General features: G+C 40.9%; 1 protein-coding gene across 2 annotated transcripts in view; it reads left to right on the top strand.

Moving 5' to 3' along the window:
• LOC121586695 (protein FAM221A) overlaps window positions 1-13,377 on the top strand; it is a 50,212-nt gene extending 36,835 nt beyond the window's left edge. For both annotated transcript variants that reach the window (XM_041903616.2, XM_041903615.2), the window contains exon 7: window positions 13,100-13,377. In XM_041903616.2, the coding sequence (XP_041759550.1) occupies window positions 13,100-13,243 (144 nt within the window). In that variant the 3' untranslated portion in view covers window positions 13,244-13,377. The remainder of the gene's footprint in view (window positions 1-13,099) is intronic.
• Window positions 13,378-13,603: the final 226 nt, after the last annotated feature.

The raw sequence follows: 13,603 nt of genomic DNA, 5'->3' as shown, positions 1-13,603 counted from the left end.
ACCCATCTTCATACAATAACCCCATAAGGACAAAGTGAAAACATGTTTTTAGAAATTGTTGCAAATGTATTGAAAATGAAATACAGAAATATCTCATTTACATACACTACCGGTCAGAAGTTTTAGAACACCTACTCATTCAAGGGTTTTTCTAAATTTTTACTATTTTCTACATTGTAGAATAATAGTGAATACATCAAAACTATGAAATAACACATATGGAATTGATACCTTTTGGAAACAAAACATGTTTTATAAGGAGGATGGGATCCACCCAAATCATTTGGGTTCCGGGATCCTTTCAGAGCATTATAAGGCTGCGTTGAGACAATGACTTAGCAATGACCCAAGCCCAGCTCAGCTAATCCCTACCATTGTGACGCAGAGTTGTCAAAATGCTTCAGCAAATGTACATTACAACAGGAGTGTCGGTAGACACAATATAAGTAACCTAATTTATGTCCCTCTAACTGCCCTGAATGCCTCTGCTGATCCTACAGCTATTGTATGCAGTAATCATGTGCCTAAGAACCAGATTTATACTGTAAGCACTGAGCCGGTGTGCCCGAGGACGAAGGCCACTGTGTGCAGCTCACCCTGCACATAAAGAACATGACCAAATCTACTGCTGCTAAGCTTCCCAGTAAAGCAATAAAAACAAGTAAGCATCCCAGAAGAAAAGAGCTCAAAATAGCCCACCTTAACAGATGATATTTATATTCTGACTATCTCTGAAACTCACTTAGATAATACATTTGAGGATACAGTGGTAGCAATACAAGGTTATAACATTTACAGAAAATATAGAAATGCCAATGGTGGAGGTGTTGCTGTTTATATTCAGAACCACATTCCTGTGAAGATTAGAGAGGATCTCATGTTAAATACTGTTGAAGTAATATGGCTACAGGTTCATCTGCCTCACCTAAAGCCAATTCTGGTGGGAAGCTGCTATAGACCACCAAGTGCTAACAGTCAGTATCTGGATAACATGTGGGAAATGCTTGATAATGTATGTGATATCAATAGAGAGGTATACTTTCTGGGTGATTTAAATATTCATCAGGCTGCCCACTCAAGAGAAAGCTTCAAACTGTAACCAGTGCCTACAACCTGGTTCAGGTTATCAGTCAACCTACCAGGGTAGTTACAAACAATACAGGAATTAAATAATCAACATGTATTGATCATATCTTTACTAATGCTGCAGAGATTTGTTTGAAAGCAGTATCCAAATCAATTGGATGTAGTGATCACAATATAGTAGCCATATCTAGGAAAACCAAAGTTCCAAATACTGGGCCTAATATTGTGTATAAGCGGTCATACAATACGTTTTGTAGTGATTCCTATGTTGTTGATGTAAATAATATATGTTGGTCCGTGGTGTGTTATGAGGAGAAACCAGACGCTGCACTTGACACATTTATGAAAGTGCTTATTCCAGATACTAATAAGCATGCACCCATTAAAAAAATGACTGTAAAACTGCTAAATTCCCATAGATTGATGAGGAATTTAAAAATGGTAGGGTTGAGAGGGATGAGGCAAAAGGAAAGGCAAATAAGTCTGGCTGTACAACCGATTGGAAAACGTACTGCAAATTGAGAAATCAGGTGGCTAAACTGAATAAAAATAAGAAGAATCAACACTATAAAACAAGGATAAATGACATAAAGAATGATAGTAAAAAGCTTTGGAGCACCTTAAATTAAATGTAGGGAAAAAAGGCAAACTCGGCTCCATCATTCATTGAATCAGATGGCTCATTCATCACAAAACAAATTCCATTGGCAAAATTGGGAAACATAGGCATGACATGCCAGCAACAATTGCTGACACTACACATCCAAGTATATCTGACCAAATTATGAAAGACAAGCATTGTAATTTTGAATTCCGTAAAGTGAGTGTGGAAGAGGTGAAAAAATGATTGGTGTCTATTAACAATGACAAGCCACCGGGGTCTGACAACTTGGATGGAAAATTACTGAGGATAATAGCGGACGATATTGCCACTCCTATTGGCCATATTTTCAATTTAAGCCTACTAGAATGTGTGTGCCCCAAGGCTTGGAGGGAAGCAAAAGTCTTTCCGCTACCTAAGAATAGTAAAGCCCTCTTTACTGGCTCAAATAGCCGACCAATTAGCCTGTTACCAACCCTTAGTAAACTATTGGAAAAAATTGTGTTTGACCAGATACAATGCTATTTTACAGTAAACTAATTGACAACAAACTTTCAGCATGCTTATAGAGAAGGACATTCAACAAGCACAGCACTTACACAAATGACTGATGATTGGCTGAGAGAAATTGATGATACAAAGATTGTGGGGGCTGTTTTGTTAGACTTCAGTGCGGCTTTTGACATTATCGATCATAGTGTGCTGCTGGAAAGACGTATGTGTTATGGCTTTCCACCTTCTGTTATAATGTGGATAAAGAGTTACTTGTCTAACAGAACAAAGAGGGTGTTCTTTAATGGAAGCCTCTCAAACTTAATCCAGGTAGAATCAGGAATTCCCCAGGGCAGCTGTTTAGGCCCTTTACTTTTTTCCATCTTTACTAACGACATGCCACTGGCTTTGAGTAAAGCCAGTGTGTCTATGTATGCGGATGACTCAACACTATACACGTCAGCTACTACAGCGACTGAAATAACTGCAACCCTTAATAAAGAGTTGCAGTTAGTTTCGGAATGGGTGGCAAGGAATAAGTTAGTCCTAAATATTTCCAAAACTAAAAGTATTGTATTTAGGTCAAATCTTTAACTAAACCCTAAACCTCAACTACATCTTGTAATGAATAATGTGGAAATTGAGCAAGTTGAGGTGACTAAACTGCTTGGAGTAACCCTGGATTGTAAACTGTCATGGTCAAAGCATATTGATACAACAGTAGCTAAGATGGGGAGAAGTATGTCCATAATTAAGCGCTGCTCTGCCTTCTTAACAACACTATCAACAAGGCAGGTCCTACAGGCCCTAGTTTTGTCGCACCTAGACTACTATTCAGTAGTGTGGTCAGGTGCCACAAGGAGGGACTTGGGAAAATTACAGTTGGCTCAGAACAGGGCAGCACGGCTGGCCCTTAAAAGTACTTGGAGAGCTAACATTAATGACATGCATGTTAGTCTCTCCTGGCTTAGAGTGGAAGAGAGATTGACTTCATCACTGCTTGTTTTTTTAAGAGGTGTAGACAAGCTGAATGTACCGAGCTATCTGTTTGGAATGCTGGCACACAGCTCGGACACCCATGCATACCCCACGAGACATGCCACCAGAGGTCTCTTCACAGTCCCCAAGTCCAGAACAGACTACGGGAAACGCACAGTACTACGTAGAGCCATGACTACATGGACTCTATTCCACATCATGTAACTCAGTCAAGCAGTAAAATCAGATTTTTTTAAAAACAGATAAAACGACACTTTATGGAACAGCACGGACTGTGAAGAGACAAACACACACACACAGGCACACACACAGCATTCGCAAACACATGCTAACACACACACTCTACACACACACATTTTAATATTGTTACTTTGCTGTATTATTGATTTTGTATTGTAAATATGTTATGGTAGAGTAGTGTGTAATAAGGTGTTGTGTTATGTATTGTTTTATTGTATGTAAATTGTGGTTGGACCCCAGGAAGAGTAGCTGCTGCCTTGGCAGCCGCTAATGGGGATCCGTAATAAATACAAAAATACAAAAATACAAATGTAGTAACCAAAAAAGTATTAAACAAATCAAAATATATTTTATATTTGAGATTCTTCAAATAACCACCCTTTGCCTTGATGACAGCTTTGCACACTCTTGGCATTTTGTATTTGTATTTATTAAGGATCCCCATTAGCTCCTGCCACGGCAGTAGCTACTCTTCCTGGGGTCCAGCAACATTAAGGCAGTTATATACAATTTAAAATATTACATGACATTACATTTCATAACACTTTTCACAACACATTAAGTGTGTTCCCTCAGGCCACTACTCTCCTATAACATATCTACAATACAAAATCCTTGTGTACGTGTGTGTAGTGCGTATGTCTTATCATGTGTATGTGTAAGTGTGTGTGTCTCTTTACAGTTCCCACTGTTCCATAAGGTGTATTTTTATCTGGGTTTTTGCATCAGTCACCTGATGTGGAATAGAGTTCCATGTAGCCATGGCTCTACGTAGTACTGTGAGCCTTCCATAGTCTGTTCTTGACTTGGGGATTGTGAAGAGACCTCTGGTGGCATGTTTTGTGGTGTATGCATGGGTGTCCGAGCTGTGTGCTAGTAGTTTAAACGGACACCTCGGTGCATTCAGCATGTCAACTCTTCTTACAAAAACAAGTAGTGATGAAGTCAATCTCTCCTCCACTTTGAGCCATGAGAGATTTACATGCATATTATTAATGTTAGCTCTCCATGTACATTTAAGGGCTGGCCGTGCTGCCCTGTTCTTAGCCAATTGTAATTTTCCGAGGTCCCTCTTTGTGGCACCTGACCACACTACTGAACAGTAGTCCAGGTGCGACAAAACTAGGGCCTGTAGGACCTGCCTTGTTGATAGTGTTGTTAAAAAGGCAGTGTAGCGCTTTATTATTGACAGACTTCTCCCCATCTTAGCTACTGTTGTATCAACATGTTTTGACCATGACAGTTTACAGTCCAGGGTTACTCCAAGCAGTTTAGTCACCTCAACTTGCTCAATTTCCACATTATTTATTACACGATTTAGTTGAAGTTTACGGTTTAGTGAATGATTTGCCCCAAATACAATACTTTTAGTTTTGGAAATATTTAGGACTAACTTATTCCTTGCCACCCATTCTGAAACTGACTGCAGCTCTTTAAGTGTTGCAGCGATTTCACTCGCTGTAGTAGCTGACATGTATAGTGTTGAGTCATCTGCATACATAGACACATTGGCTTTACTCAAAACCAGTGGCATGTCATTAGTACATATTTTTAAAAAGTGAGTGGCCTAGACAGCTGCCCTGGGGAATTCCTGATTCTACCTGGATTATGTTGGAGAGGCTTCCATTAAAGAATACCCTCTGTGTTCTGTTAGACAGGTAACTCTTTATCCACAATATAGCAGGGGGTGTAAAGCCATAACAAAACAGCTCCCACAATATTTTTATCATCAATTTCTCTCATCCAATCATCAGTCATTTGTGTAATTGCTGTGCTTGTTGAATGTCCTTCCCTATAAGTGTGCTGAAAGTCTGTTGTCAATTTGTTTACAGTAAAATAGCATTGTATCTGGTCAAACACAACTTTTTCCGAAAGTTTACTAAGGGCTGGTAACAGGCTGATTGGTTGGCTATTTGAGCCAGTAAAGGGGGCTTTACTATTCGTGGGTAACGGAATGACTTTTGCTTCCTTCCAGGCCTGAGGGCACACACTTTCTAGTAGGCTTAAATTGAAGACATGGCAAATAGGAGTGGCAATATCGTCCGCTATTATCCTCAGTAATTTTCCGTCCAAGTTGTCAGACCCCGGTGGCTTGTCATTATTGATAGACCAAAAAAAACAATGCACCTCTTTCACACTCACTTTATGGAATTCAAAATTACAATGCTTGTCTTTCATAATTTGATCAGTTATACTTGGATGTGTGGTGTCAGCGTTTGTTGCTGGCATGTCTTGCCTACATTTGCTAATCTTGCCAATGAAATAATCATTAAAGTAATTGGCAATATCAGTGGGTTTTGTGATGAATGAGCCATCTCATTCAATTAATGATGGAGCTGAGTTTGCCTTTTTGCCTAAGATTTCATTTAAGGTGCCCCTAAGCTTTTTACTATCATTCTTTATATAATTTGTCTTTGTTTCATAGTATAGTTTCTACTACTTTTTATTCAGTTTAGCCACCTGATTTCTCAATTTGCAGTATGTTTGCCAATCGGTTGTGCAATTCCTCATCAATCTATGGGGATTTAGCAGTTTTACAGTCATTTTTTAAATGGGTGCATGCTTATTAGTATCTGGAATAAGCACTTTCATAAATGTGTCAAGTGCGGCGTCTGGTTTCTCCTCATTACACACCACAGACCAACAAATATTCTTTACATCAACAACATAGGAATCACTACAAAACTTATTGTATGACCTCTTATACACTATATTAGGCCCTGCCTTTGGAACTTTGGTTTTCCTAGATATGGCTACTATATTGTGATCATTACATCCAATGGATTTGTATACTGCTTTAAAGCTATTTTCTGCAGTATTAGTAAAGATGTGATCAATACATGTTGATGATTTCATTCCTATGCTGTTTGTAACTACCCTGGCAGGTTGACTGATAACATTTTGAAGCTTTTTCTTGAGTGGGCAGCTTGATGAAAGCCAGTCAATATTTAAATCACCCAGAAAATATACCTCTTTGTTGATATCACATACATTATCAAGCATTTCACACGTTATCCAGATACTGACTGTTAGCACTTGGTGGTCTATAGCAACTTCCCACAAGTATGGGCTTTAGGTGAGGTAGATGAACCTGTAGCCACATTACTTCAACAGGAATGTGGTTCTGAATATAAACAGCAACACCTCCACCATTGGCATTTCTGTCTTTTCTGTAGATGTTATAACTATGTATTGCTACCACTGTATCATCAAAGGTATTATCTAAGTGAGTTTCAGAGATAGTCAGAATATGAATGTCATCTGTTATTGATTTCATGAAACTTATTTCTTAAGCTACATATGTTAATGTGGGCTATTTTTAGCAATTTTCTGGTATGCTTGATTGTTTTCATTGCTTTACTGGGAAGCTTAGCATAAGTAGACATGCTCATGTTATTTGTGTTAGTGCAGGGTGAGCTGCACACAGTGGACTTCCTACTAGGGCACACCGCCTCAGTGCTAACAGTATAACTCAGGTTCATAGGCACATGATTACTGCATACAATAGCTGTAGGATCAGCAGAGGCAGTTAGAGGGTCATGAATTAGGTTACTTACATTGTGTCTACCAATGCCCCTGGGATAATGTACATTTGCTGAAGCATTATGACAACTCCGCAACACAATGGTAGGGATTAACTGAGCAGGGCTTGGGTCATTGATAAGTCATTGTCTCAACGCAGCCTTATAATGCTGTGAAAGGATCCAGGAACCCAAATTATTCGGGTGAATCCCATCCTCCTTATAAAACGTGTTTTGTTTCCAAAAGGTATCGAAATTGTCAACAAAAGTTACACCCATTGAGCTGCAATAATCATGTAGCCAGTTGTGAAGAGAAATAATCCTGCTAAAGCATTCAATGCCACGATTCAGAGAGGGCACAGGGCCAGATATGATGGGTATTTTATTAGTGTCTAGCAGAGAATCAATCAGCCCCTTTGCTATGATACACCCCTTTGCTATGACACTCCAAATTGAGCTCAGGTGCGTCCAATTTCCTTTGATCATAGTTTAGATGTCACTACAACTTGATTGGAGTCCACCTGTGGCCAATTCAATTGTTTGGACATGATTTAGAAAGAAACACACCTGTCTATATAAGGTCCCACAGTTGACAGTGCATGTCAGGGAGGAGGTACGGGTAGGACCTCGGGAGAGGAAGATGGCGGAAATGGTTGATGAGTTCAAATTAAGCAGCGCGTCGAGTACATTTGGTGAAGACGAATGTTCTCAATGGACAACAGCAATATCAAAAACTGGAACAAAAAGGAAATTGTCTAAAATTGGAGTGGAGGATACGTGTGTAAATGAAAATGAAACGCTTCTTGTTGGGATTCGGTGGTTGAGGAAGGTTTGAGGTGTCAAATGGTGAAGTACAGTGGGGAAAAAAAGTATTTAGTCAGCCACCAATTGTGCAAGTTCTCCCACTTAAAAAGATGAGAGAGGCCTGTAATTTTCATCATAGGTACACGTCAACTATGACAGACAAAATGAGAAAAAAAAATCCAGAAAATCACATTGTAGGATTTTTAATGAATTTATTTGCAAATTATGGTGGAAAATAAGTATTTGGTCAATAACAAAAGTTTCTCAATACTTTGTTATATACCCTTTGTTGGCAATGACACAGGTCAAACGTTTTCTGTAAGTCTTCACAAGGTTTTCACACACTGTTGCTGGTATTTTGGCCCATTCCTCCATACAGATCTCCTCTAGAGCAGTGATGTTTTGGGGCTGTCGCTGGGCAACACGGACTTTCAACTCCCCTCCAAAGATTTTCTATGGGGTTGAGATCTGGAGACTGGCTAGGCCACTCCAGGACCTTGAAATGATTCTTACGAAGCCACTCCTTCGTTGCCCGGCGGTGTGTTTGGGATCATTGTCATGCTGAAAGACCCAGCCACGTTTCATCTTCAATGCCCTTGCTGATGGAAGGAGGTTTTCACTCAAAATCTCACGATACATGGCCCCATTCATTCTTTCCTTTACACGGATCAGTCGTCCTGGTCCCTTTGCAGAAAAACAGCCCCAAAGCATGATGTTTCCACCCCCATGCTTCACATTAGGTATGGTGTTCTTTGGATGCAACTCAGCATTCTTTGTCCTCCAAACACGACGAGTTGAGTTTATACCAAAAAGTTCTATTTTGGTTTCATCTGACCACATGACATTCTCCCAATCCTCTTCTGGATCATCCAAATGCACTCTAGCAAACTTCAGATGGGCCTGGACATGTACTGGCTTAAGCAGGGGGACACGTCTTGCACTGCAGGATTTGAGTCCCTGGCGGCGTAGTGTGTTACTGATGGTAGGCTTTGTTACTTTGGTCCCAGCTCTCTGCAGGTCATTCACTAGGACCCCTGTGTGGTTCTGGGATTTTTGCTCACCGTTCTTGTGATCATTTTGACCCCACGGGGTGAGATCTTGCGAGGAGCCCCAGATCGAGGGAGATTATCAGTGGTCTTGTATGTCTTCCATTTCCTAATAATTGCTCCCACAGTTGATTTCTTCAAACCAAGCTGCTTACCTATTGCAGATTCAGTCTTCCCAGCCTGGTGCAGGTCTACGATTTTGTTTCTGGTGTCCTTTGACAGCTCTTTGGTCTTGGCCATAGTGGAGTTTGGAGTGTGACTGTTTGAGGTTGTGGACGGTGTCTTTTATACTGATAACAAGTTCAAACAGGTGCCATTAATACAGGTAACGAGTGGAGGACAGAGGAGCTTCTTAAAGAAGAAGTTACAGGTCTGTGAGAGCCAGAAATCCTGCTTGTTTGTAGGTGACCAAATACTTATTTTCCACCATAATTTGCAAATAAATTCATTAAAAATCCTACAATGTGATTTTTCTGAATTTTTTTTCCCCTCAATTTGTCTGTCATAGTTGACGTGTACCTATGATGAAAATTACAAGCCTCTCTCATCTTTTTAAGTGGGAGAACTTGCACAATTGGTGGCTGACTAAATACTTTTTTTCCCCACTGTATGTGCTTGGAAAAGTGGAGTCTGTCAGAGTGACCAGGAGTGGTCTTATTTTGATTAATTGTATTTCTGATGAGCAGAGGAAGATTGAAGTGGGCCTCAAAAGAATCCGGACAACAGAAGTTTTGTGTTTTGAACTTCGGAGTAGAGCACCCGTCAAAGGAGTCATCTCGGATGTTCAGGTTGAATACCTGAAGATAATTCCTGTTGTGGTTGGTGCCCGGCGTCTGACCCGCTGGGTGAATGAAAAAAAAAGAAAGAAAATCTTTCAGTCCTGTTGTTTTTTGATAAAGAGCAATTACCTATGCAAGTGAAGCTTGGTTATGTAAGATACGCCGTAAGAGCTTTCGTCCCCAAACCTCTGCAGTGTAAGAATTGTAAAGGATTTGGCCATGTTTCAAGTGTGTGCAGACAAACAGAGTGTACTGAAGAACGGTGTGTAGAAGGACAATGGTGTTGCAATTGTGGTGGAGATCATGATCCTGAGTTCCTGGAGTGCCCTTTAAGGGTGAAGGAAATTGAGGTGGCAAAAGTTAGAGCAGTCAATCGAATCTCCTATGCGGAGGCGATCAAAATAATTGAGGAAACAAGTGATGCCAGTGAAGAGATGGTAGTGGAGACACCACAGCCTGTAGTAAATGTTTGCTGCCAGACAAAAGATACCCTGTGTGTTAAAAAGGTGGATTTTGTTGCGTTCATTGCCACAGTTATAAACTGTACAGCACAAGTCTCAAAGAAGTTGAAGAAAGTAGACATTATTGTGGCTGCAGCAGAAAAGCTTTTGGGACTCAAGGATTTTACATTGGAAGACTTGCAAGGGGTACTGGCGCCGGAAGACCGACCCTCCCAGGTTCCCCTTATTTATTTTTAACAGAAAAGTTTTGATATTATATATTATTATTTTTTTGGGGGGGGATCCTGTTTCCATCCCACAAAGTAGGTGGCGGGATGCACATTAAGTTGTGTAATCGCCAATATACCATAGAAGAAGAAGTGCATGTCAGAGCAGAAACTATACCATGAAGTCCAAGGAGCTGTCTGTAGATCGCCAAGATAGAATTGTGATGAGGCATATATCTAAAACAATTTCTATAGTGTTGAACGTTTCCAAGAGCACAGTGGTCTCCATCCTTGGGAAATGGAAAAACATATGGAACTACCCAGACTGGATAGAGCTGGCCGTCCGACCAAACTGAGCAACCGGGCGAGAAGGACCTTGGTCAGGGAGGTGATCAAGAACCCAATGACCACTCTGACAGAACTACAGAGTTCCTTGGCTGAGATGGAAGAACCTGATAGAAGGACAACGTTCTCTACAGCACTTCACCAATCTGGGATTTAAGGGAGAGTGGCCAAACGGAAGCCACTCCTAAGGAAAAAGGCACATGACCACACGCCTGGAGTTTGTAAAAAGGCATGTGAAAGACTGAGAGCATAAGGGAAAATATTATGTAGTCTGATGAGACAAAAATGTAACTCTTTGGGCTGAATGCAAAGCGCTATGTCTGGAGAAAACCAGGTACAGCTCATCACCCGTCTAACACCATCCCTACCGTGAAGCATGGTGGTGGCAGTATCATGCTATGGGGATGCTTTTCAGCGGCAGGGACTGGGAGACTGGTAAGGAATGGAGCAAAATAAAGGCAAATCCTTTACTCCTGCTTCAGAGTGCAAACGACCTTAGACTGAGGACGAAGATTTACGTTCCAACAGGACAATGACCCCAAGCGTACAGCCAAAGCAACGCTGGAATGGCTTCAGAACAAGAATGTGAAAGTCACTGTGTGGCCCAGCCAAAGCCCAGACTTGAATACCATTAAAAAACTTGAATATTGCTGTTCAACACCGCTCCCCATCTAAAAGAGCTTGAGAAAATCTGAAAAGGAAGAATGAGAGAAAATTCCCAAATCCAGATGTGCAAAGCTATAATCGCCACCAAAGGTGCTTCTTCAAAGTATTGACTCAGAGGTGTGAATACTTATGTAAATGAGATATTTCTGTATTTAATTTTCAATAAATTTGCAAAATTGTCTAAATATGTTTTCACTTTGTCATTATGGGGTGTTGTGTGTAGATGGGTGATAATGTTTTATTTATTTAATCCAATTTGAATTCAGGCTGTAACACAATGTGGAATAAGTCAAGGGGTATGAATACTTCCTGAAGGCACGATATTTTACATTTACATTTTACATTTTAGTCATTTAGCAGACGCTCTTATCCAGAGCGACTTACATTATCTTTAAAAAAATATATATATATATTTTTCATACTGGCCCCCCGCGATATGTAGTTTCATGTAGAGCTAGCAATGCAGCAAATAAGATAACAATTCATGGACATTGTATTTACTGCAGACACCCCTTTTTTTGTATAATAGATATCTTATGATGCTGAATTACTCAAGGTCTTATAATAAAATACACTAGACAGTATATACAAAAGTATGTGGACACCTCTTCAAATTAGTGGATTCGGCTATTTCCGCCACACCCGTTGCTGACAGATGTATAAAATCGACCACACAGCCATGCAATCTCCATAGACAAACATTGGCAGTAGAATTGCCTTACTGAAGAGCTCAGTGACTTTCAACGTGGCACCGTCACGGGTCAGTTAGTCACATTGCTGCCCTGCTAGAGCTGCCCCGGTCAACTGTAAGTGCTGTTATTGTGAAGTGGAAACGTCTAGGAGCAACAACGGCTCAGCCACGAAGTGGTAGGCCACACAAGCTCACAGAACAGGACCACGAGTGCTGAAAAAAAAGGTCTGTCCTCGGTTGCAACACTCACTACAGAGTTCCAAACTGCCCCTAGAAGCAACCTCAGCACAATAACTGTTTGTCGGGAGCTTCATGAAATGGGTTTCTATGGCCGAGCAGCCACACACAAGCCTAAGACCACCATGCACAATGCCAAGCTTCATCTGGAGAGGTATAAAGCTCGCCGCCATTGGACTTTGGCGCAGTGGAAACGCGTTCTCCGGAGTGATGAATCAAGCTTCACCATCTGGCAGTTTGACGGACGAATATGGGTTTTGCGGATGCCAGGAGAACGCTACCTGCCCCAATGCATAGTGCCAAAAGTTTGGTGGTGGAGGAGGAATAATGGTCTGGGGCTGTTTTTCATGGTTTGGCTAGGCCCCTTAGTTCCAGTGAAGGGAAATCTTAATGCTACTGCATACAATGACATTCTAGATGATTCTGTGCTTCCAACTTTGTGGTAACAGTTTGTTTCAGCATGACAATGCCCCTGTGCACAAAGTGAGGTCCATACAGAAATGGTTTGTTGAGATCGGTGTGGATGAACTTGACTGGCCTGCATAGAGCCCTGACCTCAACCCCATCAAACACCTTTGGGATGAATTGGAACGCCGACTGCGAGCCAGGCCTAATCGCCCAACATCAGTGCCCGACCTCACTAATGCTCTTGTGGCTGAATGGAAGCAAGTCCCCGCAGCAATGTTCCAACATCTAGTGGAAAGCCTTCCCAGAAGAGTGGAGGCTGTTATAGCAGCAAGGGGGGACCAACTCCATATTAATGCCCATGATTTTGGAATGAGATGTTCGATGAGCAGGTGTCCACATACTTTGTAGTTTATATTTATGTGTGAATGTGGCTCTCAAATGAACACGTGACATGACATGTAAATGAATGACTGGAAAACTGAATGCCATAATCATACAGTTTCTGTTTCACATGAAGGCTGAGAAAATGGCTGCCAAACAGAAGGCATCATCATCAAGAGGAAGACCATCCACCAAACCAACCACCTCCCTATCCAGTATGCAACCTACCAAACAGCCTACCAAATCATTTACCAAACTGGAGAAGAGGACGAACAGTTAGCTAACACACAAACAGACTTAGTTTAATACAGTATTCCATTCCACACAGATAATGATATAATTGCACTATGGATAATAGATAATCAAACATTATCTACTATGTGATGTTTCCAAGTTCAATTGACAATAAATGTTCAAAGCCATGTTGATTCTTTAACTTACCGGTCTTCCACTCGGACCTCATTCTCAGGGTTTCTTTTGTCTTCATGTGTTGATAGTTTCACCTAAATAACACTGACTCTACCTGCACTGTACTGTTCAAAAACAGGATATGGAAAATACATTCATTTTATTGATCAGGATGCCCTTACTGTAATCAACTACAGATAAAGACCTGGAAAGCCAAGTGGTCAATCAGTGT

This window comes from Coregonus clupeaformis, chromosome 17, assembly GCF_020615455.1.
Source record: "Coregonus clupeaformis isolate EN_2021a chromosome 17, ASM2061545v1, whole genome shotgun sequence".
NCBI lineage: Eukaryota > Metazoa > Chordata > Actinopteri > Salmoniformes > Salmonidae > Coregonus > Coregonus clupeaformis.
Note: the sequence above shows the minus strand (reverse complement) of the source record. Positions and strands in the feature narration are given on the sequence as shown.